Source organism: Aegilops tauschii, chromosome 5 (genome assembly GCF_002575655.3).
Source record: "Aegilops tauschii subsp. strangulata cultivar AL8/78 chromosome 5, Aet v6.0, whole genome shotgun sequence".
NCBI classification, from domain to species: Eukaryota; Viridiplantae; Streptophyta; class Magnoliopsida; order Poales; family Poaceae; genus Aegilops; species Aegilops tauschii.
This window is the reverse complement of record NC_053039.3, coordinates 524,490,502-524,513,359: the sequence shown is the minus strand read 5'-3', so window position 1 is coordinate 524,513,359 and position 22,858 is coordinate 524,490,502. Positions and strand designations below refer to the sequence as shown.

The window sequence follows — 22,858 nt, the reverse complement described above, 5'->3', positions numbered from 1 at the left end:
CCGCCCCCGGCGCCGGTCACCGCCCTCGCCGCCGGTTGCCGCCCTCGCCGCCGGTGGCCACCTGTGTTTCATGCTGGCTCGGCGCATGCAGCAGCGTGTGCGCCGGTTGCAGCTCCCCCGGCGATGGTCGCAACTCCGCTGCGACGGTCGGAGCTGCGGCGGCGAAGATCACCAGACGCGCGCCCTCGAAGACGAGCTCATGTCTGAACCGAGGCAAGGCTTGAACCATCGCACACCCTCTGTGTTGCAAATGTTGTTAAAAAAGCTTCAACCCCTGGATGGAAAAGCTTCAAGCCCTAGATAAAAATGCTTCAACTGGCACTGCGATTCACGAGGAGATACAACCGCTGACGCAAAATGCTTCAACCTTAGATGAAAAAAGTTTCAGCCATATGATAGAGAGAGCTTTAACCAAAGGCTGCTCAAAACAAAAAAAAGTTTCAATCGTTTACACGAAAGCTTCAACCGTGGACGGAAAAAGCTTCAACCGTGTATGAAAAAGTTTCAATCGTTAAGAAAGAAAGCTCCAACCTGACATTGCAACCAGAGAAAAGTTATGTGTTGTAGCAAAACGTGACGCCGGTCGTAGCAAAATGCTATGCCGGTTGTAGCAAAAATCTATGCCGGTTGAAGCATGTAGCAAAACTGCAGCGTTTTGTCATCTTCTTCCACCTCCAGCCGTGGTTATCGGTTGAAGTTATGTGTTTCCAACTCGCTTATCGGTTGCAGCAAAAAACAGCTGTGGTTCCAGCTATGGATTTCGCCAGTTGAAGCAAAACAAAATGATGGCTCCAGCATCGTTGTCCGCTCGTTGGCGACGCAACCTTCATCGTGGTCATCCATGGAGGCTCGTCGGCACGGCTCGGCATGGTTCCCCCGGCGCGGTCCCAGCCCCTCCGTCGCGGCGCCCCGATACAGTCCATAGCAGCTTGTTGGAGCCCTAGTCGCAGTCCGCCCCGAGCTCGTAAGCCATGGCCGCCCTGACCTTGAGCTCGCAGGCCATGGCGCATGGGAGCAGCACTCCCCATGGAGGAGGTGCAGCTGTGGGGTGTGAAGGGAGGAGTGCTCGGAGCTGCCTGGTGCTATGGCGGAGGAGGCGAGCGATGGAGAAGGAAGAAGGAGATGTGTTGCAGATAAGGAAAGGGGTGAGCTGTTTCTGGCCGCATGATTGCGATCCATCTCGCGGCTTGCGTGAGACTGGCGTAACGGTTCGGCCGGTACGCCGGCTGGAAACGTTTCCCAATAGGAAACGCCTTCGTCCCCTTCCTGCCGCCGCCGCCGCCCATGGCTCTCCGCCGCGCCATCGGATCCCTTGTCGTTCGCTCCCAGGCCTACTACCTCCGGCGCGCCGCCCCCTCGCCTCCGCCGTCCCTCAGCCGCCCGATCATCCCCTACCGGCCCTTCGCCGCTCCGCCTCAGCACGTGTGTCCCCTCCCTCTATTGCCCTAGGTCGGCTTTCCTTCTTCTCACCATCCCTGTCTTGTGCTCGAAAGGCCAAGAAGGTCACGAAGGACGATGACGACGACGCCGGCCCAAGGATCAACAACGACATCACCGCTCCCTTCCTCAGGCTCGTCACCGATGAAGGTAGGGAAGGGACGATGCACTCACTCACTCACTCACAACTCCCCTTCTCCATTGCAGATGATGGACATGGCTTGTTTCAGTTTTGCAGGGCATAGCGTTGTCCCCAGGCATGAGACGCTTCAACTCGCTGCCAGGATGGGCTTGGACTTGGTTGAGGTACTACTCCATACAATGAGACTGGATTTTTTAGCACCCGGGTGCCTAGACACCCTGTTATCCGTACCATCCGCACAGAATATGGTGTCTGGAGATCTGTGCCATGCACTGTATCGTTGGAATCAATTAGCAGATCTACTGCGTGGTTAAATGCGGGAGAGTTCACAATATTTGAATGAATCTGGGCCTACTATAGGCCTGTTCCTCCTGACCACCTACCGAAAAAAGATGAATAGACATCGGAGATGACATGTCGGCCTGCTACCTTTCTTCTCTCTCCGTTCACAGCCTCTCTATCGATGGAAAATAGTTCTTTTCTCTCCTCTCTCTTCCCTCTCTCACAGCCTCTCTCTCTCCTTCCATTCCTCCTCCTCTCTCTCTCACGGGCTCATAAAAAAATGCTCTCTCTCCTCACCTTTCTCCTCCCTCTTCAATCAAAAAAAGAACAGAAGAAAAGAGGAATCACATGCATGCGCTGCGTGAACGAGTTAGACAAAACATCTCACCTTTACTACAGTAGCCATTGACCAACTCTATCTGCTGCAGCCTAGGACTGGCCCTGTTTGACTATGTAAATTGCCTGCTTAATTAACTGAAGTGGAGCAGCCATTGGGGTCTGAGGAGTAACCATTGGCTGTATGGGGTGGATGTCGATTTTTTTACATACTGCATGCAAAGCTAAAGAGGCAACCAAATGTTACAGGATCTGACACACACTGCTCGCACCTGCTCCATCGCGGTCACTTCAACCATCGCGTGGACGGCATACACCTTCTGCCAGGCCTACTCCTGCCAAACCTATTTCTGCATGCTACACCTCCTCCCGTCGTTGTTTGTCTGCTTAAAAAAGTCTGACTAATCAAGCTGATCCTGCGAAACGTCTGCCTTGTACAGTGGCTTGCACGAATCGTAATATAGCTGGACGGAGAAGATTAGAGGGTGCCGGGACTCCCGGGTGCTGTGGCACCTTTTCGTTCTTCAATTGTCTGTGCCAAAGTGTTGTCATTTTCTTACTCTTCCATTGTGTCCGATTGTTGGCATTCTCATTTTTACGACTACTTGTCGCCCTCACAGGTCCACAGAAAAACAGATCCTCCTGTTTGCAAGATCATGGACTTTCACAAAGAGAAGTATAACAAAGATGTCAAGGAGAAAGAACGCTTAAAAACCAAGGTATGTGTGATAAATCCTTGGTGAATCGGTCATCCCATCAACACTGCAGTGAGTTGAAATGTTTAGAAAGGAGCTGTGATCGTAATTGTTTCAGATCATTGGATTGTGAATTAACAGTTCCTTGATCGGCGGTAAGAAAACCGTTTGTTAGATACAGTCAGTCTCAGCTACAGAAACTGTCACTTGCTTTGGTGATACTATATGTTTTGAAAACACAAATAACTCTAATCTGTACCAAAAAAAGGGCATCTGGTTGAGAGCTATAGTTAGCTTGTGTACTTATTAGTAGAATACATAGAAGATGTTCTTTGTAGGGGCATTTGGTACTGTCGAGTCTTTGGTCCTTGCACTTCTTTACTATTTGCCATACTAGAGCACATTTGTGGTTACTGTGCTGTGTGTTAAAGTATAATCAGGTAGGGGATTATGTACTAATTCCAGTACGATTTTACTGTTGTTTCATAAAATAGAAAGATGATTTTGATTAACTGCTGGTTCCAGACTAGAAATGTACAAGTGCTTTTGAAAAGCAATGCAATGCTAAATGTAGCCTTAAAAACCGAGCAAGGGAAAATAATGTTAATCATTTATACCTCTTTTTTTGCATAAATCATAATAATGAACAACTTCAATGTTATGCAGTCTGCTATTGTCTTGCATGGTGGAGATAACAAAGAAGTGCGGTTTAAGGCGAAAACAGTAAGTTTTCTTGATTGTTATAGTTCTTTTGTTAATTGCAGACTATCATCTTTCATGATTTTTTATTCTTATATGGAAATGCATGCTTGATTAGTATTTGAAATGAAAACAGTATTTTTTTTACTTGTTCTATTTTGGCCATTGCTGTCTGGCAGTAGTAGTGAATATTCTATTACAACTTTTTTCTGCAGATGTGGAATGCATGCTTGATTGCTACTCCCTCCTATCCAAAATAAATGTCGCAGTTTTGAACTAACCCCAGTTCAAAACTGCGACCCTTATTTTGAATCGGAGGTAGTACCTTTTAGCTAGAGTAATAGCTTGACTGTACTACTACATGCCTTTTTTTTGGCTTTTTGTTTAGACCTAGTTGAGCTCACTCATTGACCTTGTGTCACATAAGATTGTTGAGGAACATAAATTATTGTTTGCAGGAAATTAAAGACTTGAAGGTGAAAGCAGATGCAATTACCAGGCTAATGGAGCGTGGTTACAGGGTGAAGGTAAGAGAGCTCACATACTTTTTAGTTCTTATTTTGTATGGTTTTGCAAATATTTGGTGAAAACCCAAGGAACTGTATCACATGGAATTGTCAATAAACCTTATTTGTATTTTTTTCCTGTTTAACCATTATTTTATAATAATGTTTACTGGGCAATCCCCAAGGAAACTTTATAACTGTAGCAGGGGAAACCAAATAGTGTGAAATGATTAGGGGCCTTTTGTGGATCTGGAACTGTTGATTGTGAAAGCTATTCTGACATGTAGGGGCGTAACATAGCTGAAGAGTAATCTCTACTCCTAATGGACGAGTTGGTTGAATAGTCCCCCCACTTTCGTCTGGTTTTTTTTCGACTGGTTTTTTTCGTCCCCCACACCCACCACACGCACGCAAAAAAAACCAGTCGAAAAATCCACGAAGGTTAACCTACGAAAAAAAAGCCAGGCGCTCGCTCCCTCGTGCCCTCGATGCACTTGCCCACCGCCGCTCTCCTCTGCCCCAACCCCAACCCCGCCGCCGCCGCCGCCTCAATCCCACCGCCGCCGGCCTCCTCCTCCTCTAGCGCCTCCGCTCCAGCCCCTCACCTTCTTAGCCTGGATCCGCACGACAAGGTGTGGGGCTATGGGAGAGAAGGCTCCATATCGCGCGACAAGGTGAGGGGGCGCCCAGATCCGCAGCGGCACCACCGCGCCCTCGTCCACCTGGCCCTCGAGGTCGGCCATGGAGGTCCGGCCCGACCAATGGATGGATGGGGATGAAACCCTAGCCCAACACCCACCCATGGATGGATGGGGATGGGGCGACGACGGCGGTGGCGGCGGCGGCCTTCTCTCGGTGCTTGCTGATGTGGTGGACATCGACGTCGGTGACGGGTTGCAGCACGTAGACATCAAAGGTATTGACGCCCTCCATCCTCCTCCCCTCGCCTCCCCTCCCCTCACCTCATCTTCTTCTTCTGGATTTTTTGATTTGATCGGTGCGGTTGGTTTCTGCAGGCTGCGGGTGTGACGGAGGAGCACCATGGCGGGCGTGCAGACCATGGCTCGCTATGGAAGGCCCTTCCCTTCCCTCTCTCTGTTCGGGCCATGCTCAGGCAGTCTTTTCTCTTCTCTTCCCGCAAAAAAAGTCTTTTCTCTTCATGATCTGAACATGTTGGAGGCCATTATTTCTCCACTGCCGGAGTCTAGCCTCCCTCCGTGGGATGCCATGGAGATGAAACTCCCCTCGACGAAAGTGGGTACCAATCCCTCCTCCCCTACCCTTGTCTTCTTCTTCATCTCCAACATCTGATGTCTGCTTTTATTGTGTCAAGGAATTCAAGGGCATGTGGGAGAGAGAGGTGGTCCATGGAGAAGAAGCTCTGCTCCAACCCTCCCTGCCTCCTAATACAAGATGTCTTTTTTTGTGTGTGCTTGTATTGCAGCAGCCATGTGCGTATCAAAAAAAGGGTCCAGTTTGCAGCAGTCACATGATATGGACATGTTTTTTCATCACAATTGGATTTTTGGATTTACTAGGCTAATTGGTGGTGGTTGCTGTTGTTGTTGTTTTAGCAGCAGCAGCAGCAGGCGGAGTGACGATGTTGGCTATGTGCAGGCCGTGGAGGCTTTGATGAGCACGAGGGGAAGGCCGCTGCTTCAACCCCGTTAAGGTCTGCTGCTTCGAATTGTCCCTGATCGGTCGATTTCTTCTTGCTTTCCCGTTAAGGATTTCTTCTTGATGTTTATATTATTGGATTGCCTGTATATTTTGTAACCCGTGGAGTTAGTATGACCTGCCTGGCAACCTGTATTTTACTGGAGAAAATGTTGAACAGTATGCTTGTTATTTTGAATGCTTGCGGCAAAGGGATGGGCTTGCACCCTTTTATGTTCTAGACTAGGCATGCTAATGAAAACATTCCCGTACATGTAGGTCATGTGCATATAAACTCCACTTCTTATATTACTTATCTATCCTTTAACAGCTTACGTGTGGGATTTGCTTCGGAAGTTGTCCACGTGAGTCAATGGGTGCTGCTTCATGTGGGCATCCTTTCTGTGGTGTATGTTGGAGAGGTTTCGTTCTCTTGTTATCCCCTTGCTTTGGATGGTCATACTTTACACCGCCCTTGCCTATATAATTGTGCCATGAATATGCAGGTTACACACCTGATGATGTTTACGGCTAGGCACAGGAACAAGCAGAGGCCGAGGAAGTGCGGGCACGCGCAGCTGGCCTTGGCAGGTGTAGGAACCGTGCGAGGAAGGTTCAGCGTGCTGCACAAGTCGGGCCACGCCCGGAGCGCCGTGCCAACGCATGTGTGCGTGGTCGGTGGGTTAGCCAAGATCTGCATTCTGCGACTTCATCTTCACCATGGACACAAGCAAGGACTGATTGGTGGTTCTTGGTAGCGGTGCCGAGCATCGGCGGATCGAAGTGGTCGAGGTCGCGGTTAATCCACCAGGACGAGACATGCATCTTGGAGCTAGCGCAGAGGGGGGAAGAAGCCGGTTGGTATGGCCCGGTATGTCCAGTTCTTCCCATGAAGGTCACATGCCTAACTTCGTGCTAGACATTGCTAACTTAGCCACTTGATGTTAAACTCTGTATGTGTAACTAGACCTAGCACCATTCAATGATTCGATGTGTTAAATTAAAGTACCAATTAGGCATGTTCACCCCTTTGTACATGTGTGTTGTTGCATTGCTTACTATATCTTGTTGTATATGATGGCCCATTGTCAGCTATACAACTTATGAATTCTGTCAAGTTCAGTTCAGATTTGATTTTTTTTCACCTCTTTTTGCATGGACAATGTGTCTGGTGTTTAAATAATGGCTACTTGAAATTCATAGGCATTGTGAGGTCAAAAAGTATTCCATTTTGACTCCTTTATTCAGTATGGTTCAAAGTTGTTAGCTGCTACACCTACAGGTGGAAAACTTACGGCATTCTAAAATTAAGCAGCAACCTTTATTGCCGGTCATTTAAAATTGCAGTGACAAGACAACTGCTGACACAGAGTTCTACCTCTCTGACTGAAATAGGAACTTTTGCGCAAAGAAAACACACACAGGGCAGGAACATGACTACTCTTCCCCTTCCAAGTTTTTGATCGATCGAACTCTTCGGTGACCAGAAAATGAGAAAAAGGCAGGCCGTCGATGTACAGACCACAGGTGCTCGGACGCACGGCCGGCATCATGGTCGTCATAACTCATAACCCATGAGGTGGTGACCAAGCAAGAAAGGAAGGTTAGTTGACTCTCCTCTAATTCCTTTTTTTGCTGAGAAACTCTCCTCTCCAATTCTGGTTGTCTTAGTTAGTCCTTGGAAATCTCCCAACATTAGATTAATTTATGCATTAAAAACTATAAAGAGTACAATAGTAGAAACTATAGCCATAGGAACTAATTATAGAAACTAATTAGAATATTTTAGATTCATCCATGTAGACATGAAGAGGAAGAGAACCGAATCTATTCATAAATTTTACAGGCTAATTGATTCAGTCTGTCAATGTCCATGCCAACATGATAGTAATGCAAGTACGAACAATGTGGAGAGTATTTCATTGGAAGTAATGTTATTTTCCTTTCTTTACCACGCACCTTCAAATATTATGAACCTAATCTCAAATAACATTACAAGGGCATGAATGATTCAGTACTGGAATTACATAATGGGCTTTCAGGCTTGCAGGCATTTTTCATGTAAAATTGTTATTCTTGCTAAAATTGTATAGCTGTCCTGCGTGCACCTGAACATTTTTGCATAGATCTATTATGATAGCTATGTCGAAACTCAATATTGTATAACATGTTTTTTTGTATGAGTGATATCAGCTTTCTGAGTCAGATAATTTTATCGTAAGTGCTTAACTTGATGACTTTGTAAACTTGCAAGACAGAAATTTCATTCTGTAAGGAAGTGAAAGACCTTCTCATTTTCTGATTGTTCTACCTCTCTGACTGAAACAGGAACTTCCGCGCAAAGAAAACACACACAGGGCAGGAACATGACTACTCTCGCCCTTCCATGTTTCTGATCGATCGAACTCTTCGGTGACCAAAATATGAGAAAAGGGCAGGTCGTCGATGTACAGACCACAGGCGCTCGGACGCACGGCCGGCATCATGGTCGTCATAGCTCATAACCCATGAGGGGGTGACGAAGCAAGAAAGGAAGGTTAGTTGACTCTCCTCTAATTCTTTTTTTTGTTGAGAAACTCTCCTCTCCGATTCTGATTGTCTTAGTTAGTCCTTGGAAAGCTCCCAACATTAGATTAATTTATGCATTAAAAACTACAAAGAGTACAATAGTAGAAACTATAGTCATAGAAACTGATGTGGGTTGCAGAACTCCCGGGCGACGAGCCCAATGGCCTTGTACTTCGCCCGAACAAGCACCATTGGGTCGACGTTGCAGCCAGCGGCTGCGGCCATGCATTCTGAAATTCCATGGCATGATGCATATAAATTGGATCTGTAGGTGGGTTCAGAAGATGATTTTTTTCTATGCTTCTCCTATGGTGGGTTCGGTTTTGCATTACTCAATTTTGCTAATGTGTCGTTTCTGCAATGTACCTTCAATTTTTTTAGTATACTAATTTCAAATGATTACATAATTTTCTATGGATCAGATTCATGAAGCTCCAAGCGAGCAAGAAGTTTCAGTCCACCTTTACTCATGGCCTCCCCTTCTCGTCTGGTAACTCACGTGCTCACTTTGTCCTGAAGATAGCATGAACTAATCTTTTATCAGGCAATAAATGCCATGTCCTAGCACTGGCCAAAATCCTTTTTTCATGTGTGAACCATATACAGAAAACTGCATGATACATACTGGAATCTGGTGCTCACTTTTAGAATAGCTGGTTTTTTTCACCCAACTAGAGAACTTAGGAAGGCTGTTTTTCTTCTTCTTTTGTTACGACTTTTTCAGTCTTTTGGGTTAACAAGTGGTTTTTTTCTTTCGCCTTTAGGTTGCATAAGTGCAATTGCAACTGTATGCGTTCACTAGCGACAAAACCCGTAGATAAATATACATGCCTATTACATGTTGATGCTGCCAGCTCTTGTTATACATTTATTTTGCAGCGGTTGCTCTGTTCAACCGTGGTCCATGCTCTGTTTAATGCACATGTCGGATCAAAATCAAAATGAAATTAGTATAGCTTGTCTAACCACATTCGGACTCCTAATTTTAAGTTTTTGTCTTGCTCTCAGGTGGACGGCCTTGGCAATCTGAACAAGCTTTACGCGACTGGCACTCTTGTTGATCCCATATGAGTCATTAAGCCGTTTTGTGCGCAAGGTTGAGATAGTTGGGGCCTGTAACTGTGTTTTGGTGAGCTTCTTCCTTCCTTTGAGGGTTTCCCAATCCCTTCTCAATCCAAAGTTCTGGCTCAGGCTGTGACAACAACTTTTATTGACCTAGATCTGATGGTGATAGTTAGGAATAATTCAAATTTTTTTCAGGGTTTATTGAACTGCACCACACATAAGTAATAGATATTAACCTATGTTAACACTAATATTTGTAATTTGTTACATCATGATGTTTAATATTGCCAGGAGTTTTTTCTTGAAAAGAAAATATAAAATTTACACCTCTTGCACCACTGATAGAGATGTGCCTTGCTGTAATAAGATGATGGGCTCATGACTTATCTTTCTTGGACAAAACAAGGAATCTAGCCATAACTATGTACATATCTGGATACTCATCTTTTTTTTCTCAAGCTATCATGTCAAGTGTAGAGGAAATGATGATATACAAAATAAGGAGAAAGACATGCTGACAGTACATATGGTTCCAATTTTCATCACACTATGTGCTAATATATGCTCTCAATGATAATATGCCACCTTGCGCTATCTACACACGTAACATGTTCTTCTTTTGTATAATTATACACTATAAAATTATTGTATGCTTACCTTTGGTGGAATTTCAGAGTTGAAAGGACATCAAGTTTCCACGTGAGGGGAGTTAATTTTGGTTGTCCTTTGTTTCATAAAAAATGTTGGTAGCATTTAGAACTATGTTTATTTGGTGTAACCGGAATTAATCACTGGTTAAACATATAGAAGGAGTCTCTCTATTGGAAGGGGAAAATATAATATTAGACACCATTTATTTTTCTGCTCGCTGATGCATGCAATGTATCATTTGGCCTTGATTTAATGTACTGCACTTTTCTTCATTGCTCTCTGTTCTTTAATAAGTCAGACTCATATAGAACCTGATATTTCTTAGTGATGTCTTCAGATCCCATGAATGTCATTTTGCACCGAAGGTTTGTAACCATTGGGGAATGTTTTCTTGCTCTGATGTATCAAGTTGCCATGGGGGTGATCTAGAGGTGAAAGCTAGCAAGCCATCTCCTGATATTTTCCTTACTAGCAAGCTTAATGCGGAACACTTATATTTCAGTACTTGTTTGTTTAATTGTGTTATTTATCTGCAGGTCTCTTCCTTGTCCAAAGTATGTCATACCTAATCAAGACATGTTCATTTAATTTACCCGTCATGTAAATGACACAACATGGTTCACTTGTGTATAGTGTAAAAATATATTTATTTATGGCACACAGGTGTTCAATTATAGTTGTGAAACGTGTATAGTGTAAAATATAATTTTTAAGGGATGTGACGTCACAGTGGTCGTGCCTCGTCTTCTCCGAGTCTCTGCTTGTGGTTTGTGTTCTTTAGATCTGTTCATGCCCTGGTATTGCTATCTGATTTCATCTTCTCTGGACTAATTAGGGCTTTGCTTTTGTTTGCACCAATTCGAGATAATGGTCATGACATGCAGCAGCTAAGACAACAAGGTCAAGCCCAGGCTTAGGCCTGATGATGAACACAATTAGATGCGGGTAGTTCCTTGCATCCTCATGTTAGAACTACTTTTTTTTACGCTCTTGCTGCTGCAGATTAGCTACCTACTTACCTTTAAACACAATGTGTCTGAGATAACACGGCGAATAGTCCAGACAACGACACCCCCTCTATGGGCTTGAATTGTGGTCCTGGGCGCTTGTTTGATGTTCGAACATGCCCGGACGTATGAGGGAGAAATGCGTTTCGACCTTGAAGACGACCTTAATCATTTGTTTATTTTATTTATATGCATGGTAGCCCGTAGCAACGCACGGGCGTTCTACTAGTATACTCTTAAGTACATTGATCTCCCTGTATCGATGTTTGACACTGCAGAAGATGATCTGTGCTACATGTGTGTGTGGATTTTAGTTTTTGTTGCAGAGTCTTACATCATATGTTGAGTCTAGATCGATTCCTAACTGAAGATGTACATGTTGGTGGTCATATTGATGTTATAATTGGATCTTGATGATATGGCTTGTACGTGACGGCAGTATGTGTGTAGTGTCTATTTGTACCTATATAATGGTAATGGGCATGAAGTAGTTTATTATTCAGGAGGAACTTTCTGTTTTCTCCTTGCCTTAGGAGAACCCCAGCCGTCTGATATCTTGTTTGAGCGATAATTCTATCTGTTGGATCTAAACTGGGGATGGAGAATCACAGTAACATGTTTTCCCTTTATCTTCACTTGAAGCAATAGTTGCCTGACGGACTTTGTCTTTATTTCTACCTAAGATGACAGTATTTAGCAGTGTCTTTGAAACTGCTAACCAACATGCATATATCGGATACCAGCTTGAATTGGAATTTTGTTTACAGCCTATTTATTAAAACTTCATAGCTATATATTTGGATTTGTGGATGTTCACATGCATATGTTTCTCTTAAATTCTCTGGCACAAACTGTGAATAACTTAACGATGCTTCTGTTTGTCAGTGCATGGCAATGCCCGCAGGTAATGAAGCAGAAGATTTAGGCGGACCGCTATCTCAGTTGTTAGGACTTGTGAGTACTTTGTTCTGTATTGTTTCCCCCTTCCTCCTTAACTAATATAAAATATGTAATTCAATTCAGTTTAAGAATTGCTTTCCACAAAAGTTCATCTCTTTCTACAATTTCACCAATTGAACAGATACAAGATGTCTCTATTGTGGAAAGTGGGCCACATTTGGACTCCAAGCATGCATATGTTATTGTCAGGCATGTGAAGTTTGCAACCAAGAAAGGCGGAAAGAAAGCTAGCAAGGCCATGGAAGACGCGGGCAAAGGTACCCCCAGCAACACTGCCTGTGAATCACCAGCCACTGCTACTAATAGTGGGGACAAGACAAGTGAACATGGTTTGGAAGTTGAGGATGTTGACAAAACGCCAGCCTATTACTCTCGTGATTCTTTGGCGCAAAAAGAAAGGCAAGATAGAGGCGTTGGAGGCAGCAACCGCGATAACATGGACAACGTGAGTGCTGGAGGAAACAGGATTAACCCTAGTCAGGGGGGATCACAATCATCCGAACATGGACTTGGTTCTAGGAGTGGAAATTCTCACATGGAAAAGCGAGAGAAGACTAATCAGGATATGGTACCTGAGCAAACCAACAGGTATGCTAGCCGTAGACAGCAGATGGGAGGCGTTAACCAAGGCAGACCCCCGCAGGACCCGAGAAGAAATGAAAATGAAGGTCGCCACCGGTTCAACGGCAATCAAAGGCCTTTGGAACAGCCTAGCCCGCCATCGGCAAGGTTCAGCCAAGGCAGACCCCCACAGGACCCGAGAAGAAACGAAAATGAAGCCCGCCACCGGTTCAACGACAACCAGAGGCCTTTGGAACAGTCTAGCCCGCCATCGCCAAGGTTGGGCCAAGGCCGACCCCCACAGGACCCGAGAAGAAACGAGAGAAGGAGCCATGTCCCATCATCAAATAATAACCAGCCGCCACGATTCCAACAATCGAATCAGAACAGTGGACCATTAGCAGGCCGCGATGCAGGGAGTCCGACTCCAACAGCCAGGAGTTTGGGCGTCTTCAGCAGCCGAACGCAAGCCACAACATCCGAGCCGAAGAAGGCAGATGGTGCGTCCGCTGCTGGTAAGCCTTCCGATACCAGTCCGACCAAAAGCTTTGGAATATTTAGTACTCCCAGAAAGTGAACCAGCGATTAAAAAAAAAAGGTCGTTTCCGTGGCATCTATTGAGAATGTTTGTGATTGCTGATTCAACCCCGCCTTTTCTGCGTTTGTATGTATGAAGTTGGCGGTGCAGGATGTATGGGTGATAGATAACCACAAAAGATGTGACTTGAGGTCAGGAGTAGTCTAGCTGCTTATGAGCAGCAAGTAGGCTGTTTTCGGCCACCATTTTTGTTGTTACTACCTGCTTATGGGCAGCAAGTATTTGTTTCAAATAATCCTTAATTATCCCCATCATCGATCCTTTGCATAAGAAAGAACTGTTGGGAATCGTAGCATAATTTTAAAAAAATTCCTACGCTCACCAAGATGCATCTATGGAGTATACTAGCAACAAGGGGAAAGGAGTGCATCTACATACCCTTGTAGATCGCGAGCGGAAGCGTTCCAATGAACAAGGATGACGGAGTCGTACTCGCCGTGATCCAAATCACCGATGACCGAGTGCCGAACGGACGGCACCTCCGCGTTCAACACACGTACGGTGCAGCGACGTCTCCTCCTTCTTGATCCAGCAAGGGGAAGGAGAGGTTGATGGAGATCCAGCAGCACGACGGTGTGGTGGTGGATGTAGCGGGTCTCGGCAGGGCTTCGCCGAGCTTCTGCGAGAGGGAGAGGTGTTGCAGGGGAGGAGGGAGGCGCCCAGGGCTGTGATATGGCTGCCCTCCCCCCCCCCCTTATATAGGCCCCCTGGGAGGGGGGGCGCCGGCCACAACCCATCTAGGGAAAGGGGCGGCGGCCAAGGGGGGGTGCCTTGCCCCCCAAGGCAAGTGGGAAGCCCCCCCCCCCCACCCTAGGGTTTGCAACCCTAGGCGCGGGGGGAGGCCCATGGGGGGGCGCCCAGCCCACTAGGGGTTGGTTCCCTTCCCACTTCAGCCCACGGGGCCCTCCGGGATAGGTGGCCCCACCCGGTGGACCCTCGGGACCCTTCCGGTGGTCCCGGTACAATACCGGTAACCCCCGAAACTTTCCCGGTGGCCGAAACTTGACTTCCTATATATAATTCTTCACCTCCGGACCATTCCGGAACCTCTCGTGACGTCCGGGACTCCGAACAACTTTCGGGTTTCCACATACACATATCTCTACAACCCTAGCGTCACCGAACCTTAAGTGTGTAGACCCTACGGGTTCGGGAGACATGCAGACATGACCGAGACGCCTCTCCGGTCAATAACCAACAGCGGGATCTGGATACCCATGTTGGCTCCCACATGTTCCACGATGATCTCATCGGATGAACCACGGTGTCGAGGATTCAATCAATCCCGTATGCAATTCCCTTTGTCAATCGGTATGTTACTTGCCTGAGATTCGATCGTCGGTATCCCAATACCTTGTTCAATCTCGTTACAGGCAAGTCTCTTTACTCGTACCGCAATGCATGATCCCGTGACTAACGCCTTAGTCACATTGAGCTCATTATGATGATGCATTACCGAGTGGGCCCAGAGATACCTCTCCGTCACACGGAGTGACAAATCCCAGTCTCGATCCGCGCCAACCCAACAGACACTTTCGGAGATACCCGTAGTGCACCTTTATAGTCACACAGTTACGTTGTGACGTTTGGCACACCCAAAGCACTCCTACGGTATCCGGGAGTTGCACGATCTCATGGTCTAAGGAAAAGATATTTGACATTGGAAAAGCTCTAGCAAACGAAACTACATGATCTTTTATGCTATGCTTAGGATTGGGTCTTGTCCATCACATCATTCTCCTAATGATGTGATCCTGTTATCAATGACATCCAATGTCCATAGTCAGGAAACCATGACTATCTGTTGATCAACGAGCTAGTCAACTAGAGGCTTACTAGGGACACGTTGTAGTCTATGTATTCACACATGTATTACGATTTCCAGAAAATACAATTATAGCATGAACAATAGACAATTACCATGAACAAAGAAATATAATAATAACCATTTATTATTGCCTCTAGGGCATATTTCCAACAAGAACATGGGACATGAACCCATGCATGCATGTAATGTGGAGCGGCTCCCCCAATGTACTCCCCCCGTTTCTAAATATAAATTTTTGTAGAGATTTCACTATGAACCACATACAGATGTATATAGATGCATTTTAGAGTGTAGATTCACTCATTTTACTCCGTATCTACTCCATAGTGGAATCTATACAAAGACTTATATGTAGGAATAGAGGGAGTAGAATCTAACTGGAGGTTGAGTTGAGCCTTAGGTAGGGTTGCTCATGGTGGAATCGCCTCACATGGAAACAATGAGGAACCGGAGAATACGTGAGGAGGCGCTACCGAGAAGGGGAGCAGAAATCAAGGAATGAGGTGGGGTTGGGTTGATGCCGCTTTGCGAGGAGGGCAGAAGCTGCTTCCTCGTCTCGCGTCGGCATAACCATGAATCGAAGACGGCCAAAAAGCGGTTAGATTACACGCGGCAGGCCAATTTTTGACCAAAGCGAGAAAGGTTGGTTCGCACGGCTGTTATGCAGGACCCATGACTCGACTCGACTTGATGCTTACAGACCTCTATTCCCGGGGAGCTTTATTTTAGGCAACCTAGGACTAGGAGCTTAGTAACTATAAGGATATCCTCATGTGACCGTGCACGACTAGTGTGGAACATATGTTCTCTTGGCTGGCGCTGAGGAACAGATGTTGGACATCCGATAGACTTGCTCGTCGCGGATTACCCCACCAGGACTCATGCCCATTGTGCAACCAACATGAGGAAACCATGCAACACTTGATGATGGATTGTGTCTTCGCACGGCAGATCTAGGCAGCCATCGGCCACTTTGCGAAGAGGGTGGACCTTGAACCACGGCAACACGAGTCATTGGAGCAATGGTCTATAAGACAGGATGGAAACACAAGCGGTGGGCGTGCACACAAAGCAAAATGCCTTCTTGGGATGTGGATGATATGGAAGCAGAGAAACGATGTGGTTTTCAATGGTGATGCACCTTCGATCCCACGCACCATCCAACGCATACGAGACGAAGGTACACTTTGGGCAAAGGCGGGATTGTTCAGAGGTGACGCGGAAGGATTTGAAGCGGAGCAAGGAGTGTGGGACGCACGCGAGTAGTTGTTTGTAGAAGCTAGGGTAGTGTCGGATTAAATCCGCATGTAAATAAACTTGTAACGGTGGATTTTGGGGCTCTCCACTCCTCTCTTCTTTAATGAATGATACGCACACTCGTGCGTATTCGAGAAAAAAAACGACTAGTGTGGAAGGCCCTTGGGCTCAAACATGTTATTGAGAGGGCTATGCAGTTTGATCGTGCTGGCCAATCGTCCCTCACATATTTGTTGAGTCGGACAGACCATGACCTTCAGAACACCGAGTATGCTGACATACAAGCTCTTCTTGCTTGCTGTGACTAGTTGGCACATCTGGTGAGAATTAATGTAGGCAACACGTTAGAGGGAAAGCAATACAGTGCCGGAAAGAGTTGCTATGTCAATCCATGTTCTGACGGCGAATTATATATGAAGCAAGCAAGGAAAAGAAGAAATGCGTAAAGCGTCATGGATGGCAGCGACCACTGAAGAAAGTAGTGAAGATCAACATCGACGAATGGCCTGCGCCTAGCTATCCAGTTGGGATGCGACCACAGATCATCGACCGTTAATTCTGACAGTCAAGTTGTGATACAACTATGCAGGACAGAGGGGATGGTAACACATTTGCTGATCGGAGATAGCGGAGGTAATAACTTGTGCTCACTGCCCTCGGGGGGCTAACGATCGAGGTTGCAGATTATTTAGCTAGCTATATATGCCGCTGATCATCCAATCCAATCGTGGTTACACGAACCACCTATGTCGTTTATTCGGCAATAAGCTTGTAAACAATTATATTTACTGTTATTTGAGCAATAAAAAGTTAATTTCGAGTAAAAAAAACCCTATAAGGATGTCCGCTTCCGTTGGGTTGTGGGGAAACAGTCCAGAAAACTCAGGCCAAGCAACTCCGAGGTCTCCTGGCCTTCTTCCTTCCCACATGCCACAACACACACGAACACGCAAAATCGAAAAAGAAAGTCGGGCGGCCGCCGCCGCCATCTCCGGTTACCATCGGTGGCCTCAAGGTTCGTTCCACTCCCCCGTATATATCCTGCTCCTCTCTTTCCCTTTGCTTTCCTCTGGGGATTAATCCGCTTCTCTTTCCCACCATCATCATATTAGCACGCGGCGGCGCCGTCACGTGGATTCCTTCTTCTACGGCAGCAATCCTCCTCCCCGTCACCGGCCAGATGGGGGCATGTAGGACGGCTTCTACGTGTTCACCGGACGAGGCTCAAGGCATGCATGTGTTCGATATCTTGGGCTACAGCAAGCACATGGGCATGGGCAAAGACCCCGATAGCTTCATAAGATCCAGGATTTTCACTGTCGGCGGCCACGACTGGGCCATCCGCTTCTACCCTGATGGATACGGTAAAGCATGCCCAGATTACATCTCAGTTTATCTCGAGCTTATGAGTAACAGCACTAAAGTCCGGGCATCCTGCGACCTGAGGCTAGTCGACCACTGCACCGGGTCATCATCTTCAGTGCATAAAACGGGACCCAGGATTTTCAATTCCGGTGATGCTACTAAGTTTGCTCCACCTCATTCTTCTTTCAAAAAGCGAAACGAGATCGAGGGATCAACTTACCTCAGGGATGATCGCCTGACGATAGAATGCATCGTCACTGTTATAAAAAAGCCACATGTTGCCGCTACCAAGCCATTGCCCAAGATCGACATGCCACCATCTGACATGACTGCACATGTTGGCAGGCTGCTGGAAGAAAAGGAGGGATTTGATGTTAGTTTCATTGTTGGGGAAGAGACCATTGACGCGCATAGGTTCGTTCTCGCTATGCGGTCGCCTGTTCTGAAAGCAGAGCTCTACGGGCCGATGAGGGAGGCGAGGCCTGGGCAGTGCATAACCATCAAGGACATGCAACCTGCCGTTTTCAAGGCCCTGCTCCATTTCATCTATACCGACTCTTTGCCGGGAGACATGGATCTTGAGGGAGATGAGGATACTGACATGGTCCGGCTTTTGCTAGTGGCTGCAGATAGATATGCCATGGAGAGGCTCAAGCTGGTTTGCCAAAGCATCCTTTGTGACGATCTGAATGCAGACACCGTGGCAACCACACTGGCTTTAGCTGACCAACATAACTGCCACAAGCTTAAGGATGCTTGCCTTGAATTTATGGAAATGTCAGATGACATGGATGCTGTGGTGGCAACCCAAGGCTTCAAGGATGTCAAGGCGACTTGCCCATCTCTCATAGTGGACGCATTGGAGAAGAGAAGAAAGTTTCGTAAAGCATGAGCAGCTACATAGGTAGAATTGCCAAATCATATAAACTGCTTGTCGGTATTTGATAAATTTCTTGTACCCACTTGCCGTAGTGATGGTAAGCTCAATGCTAGATGGATCTCTGAATAGTTAGGTTGATTTTCAAGTCATATGGATGATATGAATGTTCTCGTAGATGAACCCAGATTTGTATTCATCATATTGCTGATTTTATCTGGAGCGCCTCCCTGCAATCGTGTAACATTTTGTCTTAATCTTCTGGCAAAATTTCCTCCGTTTGTGTGCAGCCTTTCTTGCACATTTGACACCCATATGATTTATGTTATCGTGCAATGTTATGATGGCCTCATATATATATTAGAACGTAACAAGATTAAAACGACATATTGGGTTAAATTTCATTGATATAGTATTGTAAGTTACATATTTTGATTCCCTGAAGAATGATAGAATGATCTTGTGCTAGATTGTAAGAGTGGGCAAACAGGGCCATGATTAGGATTACAACATTGAGCTCTTAAAGGAATAGCTAGCAGCTCTAGGAAGAACTTATACCTGGCAATGGCGATGTTTTCATGTCGTTACCTTGTTGAAGGCATTGCTCGGATATGTTCGGACTGGTTCTTCAGGGTGAAAACCTAGATTCTGGCCTTGGATGGTTGGATCCGGTGACGGCAGCGATTGAGCGTCGCTCCCTTCCTGAAGGCGTTGCTGTTGAAGAACATCGTCAACCATGTGGTGTCATGAGATTGTTGGTGCAGATATGGTCGTGGGTGTAGTTTGCCGATCATGGATTTGATCGAGTTTTTTTTTCTCGCTAGAGCATAGCTTTGGTCTTATATGACTTTGCTATTTGCCGGCGTGTTTTTGTGAGCGTGCGTTGATTTTGGCTGTGTGCATCTTAGCTATGCAGAGGCCGGGTGTGTGCTCTTTCTGTTTGTATCTTCTTGATGCTTCATTTTGAGCTAATAAAATCCACCCTTTGTCGAAAAAAAGCAGCTCTAGGAAGAACTTAGCTTCACTAGCAGCTCTTAAAGGTAACCGCAGTGAAGAGCATTTGTATCTGCCATTTCCTTTGTTTCTAATATCGCTGGTCTGAGCCTGCAGTCCATGTTCTTGTTCCTTCCTTGTTCGGCATTTAGGCTGTTGACAAGTTTGAGGTTATCTGTAAAATTTCTCCCATGGTGTATCAGCAAAACATGATAATTATGTGCAGGCAGCAATAGCATAGAGGCATCTGTGTGGGAGGGAGACACAAACAGAGCCAGTGTGTTGGAAGGGTTAAATGTTAGCTTGAGTATTGTGAGTTTTGATGGAGATGTGAAGACCTAACCCTGACCTGCATTGGGTTGTGAAAGAAGCATCACAGCAGCAGAAAGCCAAAGGAGCTCGGTGCTGTGATGAGGGTCATTTGGTTGATGGGAGGATCCTTAGTTTGTTAACTTCTGGTCTTGGCAATGTGATCATTGTGGGATAAAAAGTCTTATTTGGCAAGGTAAATAACTGAGTCTATAGGTGTTTCTTTACCTTTGAATCTCTGGTTGTTTCTTGCCTTCTGTATCTACCAAAGTAGGGAGTAACACAAAATTTGTGTCCTAAGAGAAAGTGAGCCTCTTCTATAAAATGAGATGAAGAGTGTGATCTGCAGAAGTGCTGTTGGTGTCAGAGTTCATCGGTTTTAAGCCCCAAGTGAGATTTGAACCGGATGGCTTTAGCATAACGGTTCGAATTCTGGGTGGAATGCGTTTGTTTCTGGAGATCGCCTGTAGGAGTACAATATCAATTGCTGTTGCCGGTCAATGCATGTTTGAGATTGTGGTCTGGAACCCCGCAAAAAAAGAAGAAGAGATTGCGGTCTGGAGCTTGTGTTGGTTTATCATCTTGTAGGCACTTTGGGCAGTCCAGTTCGTAAACACAGCGAGAGGTTTTGGGTTCGCACATCTCAACGATGGCGACGATGGCGCTGGAGTAGCTGTGTAGGCCTGATTGGTTTGGTCAGTCCACCAGCCAGCTGATCCTCGGACGACACAAATTGGATGTTCCAGCGCCTTTCGCGCTACCCTTTTGCGAATGAAATGGAAGCCAACCTCAGTGTGCTTTCTGTTTATTTGGAAACATGGGGTTGACCAAGCTGTAGGTAGCTTTGATGTTGTCGCACCATACACAGGGTGTCTTCATTGCTGTACTCCGAGCTCGCCAAGCAAGAGGACTTCCTTCTCAGTCGAAACATGAAACATATGCCAAGAATAGCTTGTTTGAAAAGTAGGAGCTGCAACATCAGGTCTTATTTTAATTTCTTGGCCGGAACGTCCATTTATCTTGCCTGTTGGATGCACGTGATTGAAGAATGTTCCTAGTTTATACATTTTTTTTACAATGCAAATCATATTACAAATAAGAGGCAAATCATATTATGTTGATGAACATGATTGAAGTTTTTTTCTCCAGTTTATACATATTTTTTATAACGTAAACGTATTATAAATGATGTAAACCTATTACAAATAAGAGGCATATGATGTAAATCATACTATTATTGTTATGATGTCCATGTTCCTGTTGCTTTCCTGTTTGGCATTAAGGCTGTTGGCAAGCTTGAGGTTATCCGAGAAAATTGTCCTGCAAACAATGAAGAGAGTGGAAGAGAAGCTTGTGTTATGTCGAGACGGCTGACGTCCTCGGCTTCAATCGGCTTCTCTGGTCAATAATCTGCTGAAGCCCTCCGCCCCGCCTCCGCAAGGCCACAACAGGAGAGACACACACACAGTGCATTTGCTGAACTAACCTATCAGTTTAATTATGACACCTCTCTTCTGTTTGGGAGGTGAGATGAGCCGCGACGCGCGCGGTAACATAGGTGTATGGGATTATGCACACATCATATGATCTTATTTCAGCGAGGGAATGGCAGTTTGTGTTGCAAAAGGGGATGAATTTAACGTCGCCAGTGTCGTGGTGTCGGGCGAGAGGACAAGTACTGCAATGTCTGAAAAAAAATCCACACAAGCTTTGTCAGAAGAAAATGGTGCATCTTGCTAACTGGTTGCAACCCAACGCATTCGGCAGATGAACAAAACTAACCGTTTGATTGGTAACCCAACACATTTGATTATAACAACAGTGCATAAATTAAGCATATCCGATTAATTCGATGTCACATTGTGCTTACCTGCTTTGTTTTGTTTTCTTACTTACTGACAATGGTAAAAGCCACATGTTGGAGAGAACAGTGGCGGTACGCGTATGAAGTTTGAGCAAGTCACCACCCTGTCTAGGAGCCTGACCTTGGACTCAGCGTGTTTGGACCTCGGGGGGCTGGCATCCCTTTTCTGAAACCTCAAAACTGGGCGCCCACGAACACGCTTTCAGATTCAGACTGGGCGGCCTCCATGTGCGGTGCGCTCGCTCCTTGCTTTTGATTGTTTGTTGGCAGATTCGGCGGGAGCGTAATAGGAGAATTTTTTACAAAAAGGAGCTGCCTGTTGGCTCGTTGATGTTCAGAATCCGAGATGAAGCCTCCCACTGGATGCCCAATCCCATTCCACCCAGGCTGAGGCCTTCTCTAGTTTCATAGCTGTGCGCAGGCAAAGCCATTTCCAGCCGCTGCAGCCCTTCTTGCGATGTTGTTCGGCCCAGGTTTCTGTTTTCCTTTACCCGGTTCTTCTCTGGGCTACTCTTCCAAACAGACGCGCGCTTTGTCTGTTTTTTGTCTGTTTGGACTTTGGATCGGTCGCCCGCTCAATGTCCGTCTTTTTTGGTTGGGTTGGTCGTCCGCTCGGTGTCCGTCCTCTTTTTGCTTTAGGTCGGCAGTGCGCCCAACACGATGACTCATATTTGCCCGCATGGTCGGCTTGTCGCCGTTTTTATCAAATATACACACATTTTGCATAGTATCACGAACAAATAAATATAGCAAAATTCCACAACCCAACTGATATAATATATCGTAGTTTACAAGCCGAATAAAAATTAAATTGTCTCAAATTTATTTTTAAAAAGGTACATCTATTGGTTGTTAACATGACCACATGTGCTCAACCAAATCATCTTGCGGCTGAATGTGAGTTTCCCAATCACGCATTCCATGATAAAGTTCGGTGAACTGTTCAAACGTTGCCACTCCTTCTCCGTGCTCAGGCACACCATTGTCACCCTGGAACTGAAATCCTTGATCACAGGTACGTTCCGGATGCTCATCCTTTACGATCATATTGTGCATGATCACACAAGCATTCATCACGTCCCGCAACTTCTTGATGCTCCAAGTTCTAGCAGAACACCAAAGACACGTTGGACATCCCTCCTAGCACTCTCTTGCTCTTGGGCAAATCTCTTCCTCTTCTCTCCGACAAGGTTGGGGATTGT

The 22,858-nt window shown here is 45.9% G+C and overlaps 2 protein-coding genes across 3 annotated transcripts; both read left to right on the top strand.

The window, feature by feature from the left end:
- The first annotated feature begins 965 nt into the window (after nucleotides 1–965).
- On the top strand, nucleotides 966–13,437 carry LOC109735966 (uncharacterized). 2 transcript variants are annotated; one of them, XM_073498343.1, is made up of 14 exons: nucleotides 966–1,217; nucleotides 1,494–1,587; nucleotides 1,676–1,743; nucleotides 2,818–2,916; nucleotides 3,559–3,615; nucleotides 4,050–4,118; nucleotides 5,114–5,120; nucleotides 5,715–5,769; nucleotides 6,085–6,175; nucleotides 8,744–8,811; nucleotides 10,574–10,591; nucleotides 10,819–10,937; nucleotides 11,930–11,948; nucleotides 12,068–13,437. In XM_073498343.1, exons 1-14 carry the CDS (start codon nucleotides 972–974, stop codon nucleotides 13,140–13,142), a joined length of 2,085 nt encoding a protein of 694 aa, XP_073354444.1. In that variant the 5' UTR covers nucleotides 966–971; the 3' UTR covers nucleotides 13,143–13,437. The 2 variants fall into 2 exon arrangements, 1 of the variants encoding a protein (XP_073354444.1); XR_012183346.1 differs by lacking the exons at nucleotides 966–1,217; nucleotides 1,494–1,587; nucleotides 1,676–1,743; ... (4 more) ...; nucleotides 11,930–11,948; nucleotides 12,068–13,437 and adding exons at nucleotides 4,572–5,013; nucleotides 6,260–6,624; nucleotides 7,149–7,356; ... (2 more) ...; nucleotides 9,330–9,450; nucleotides 10,375–10,468 and having other exon boundaries at nucleotides 5,114–5,351; nucleotides 5,431–5,769; nucleotides 10,574–10,766.
- A 3,991-nt stretch (nucleotides 13,438–17,428) lies between these two features.
- On the top strand, nucleotides 17,429–18,694 carry LOC109735958 (BTB/POZ and MATH domain-containing protein 1-like). Its single transcript, XM_073498757.1, has one exon. It carries the CDS (start codon nucleotides 17,429–17,431, stop codon nucleotides 18,503–18,505), a length of 1,077 nt encoding a protein of 358 aa, XP_073354858.1. The 3' UTR covers nucleotides 18,506–18,694.
- Nucleotides 18,695–22,858: the final 4,164 nt, after the last annotated feature.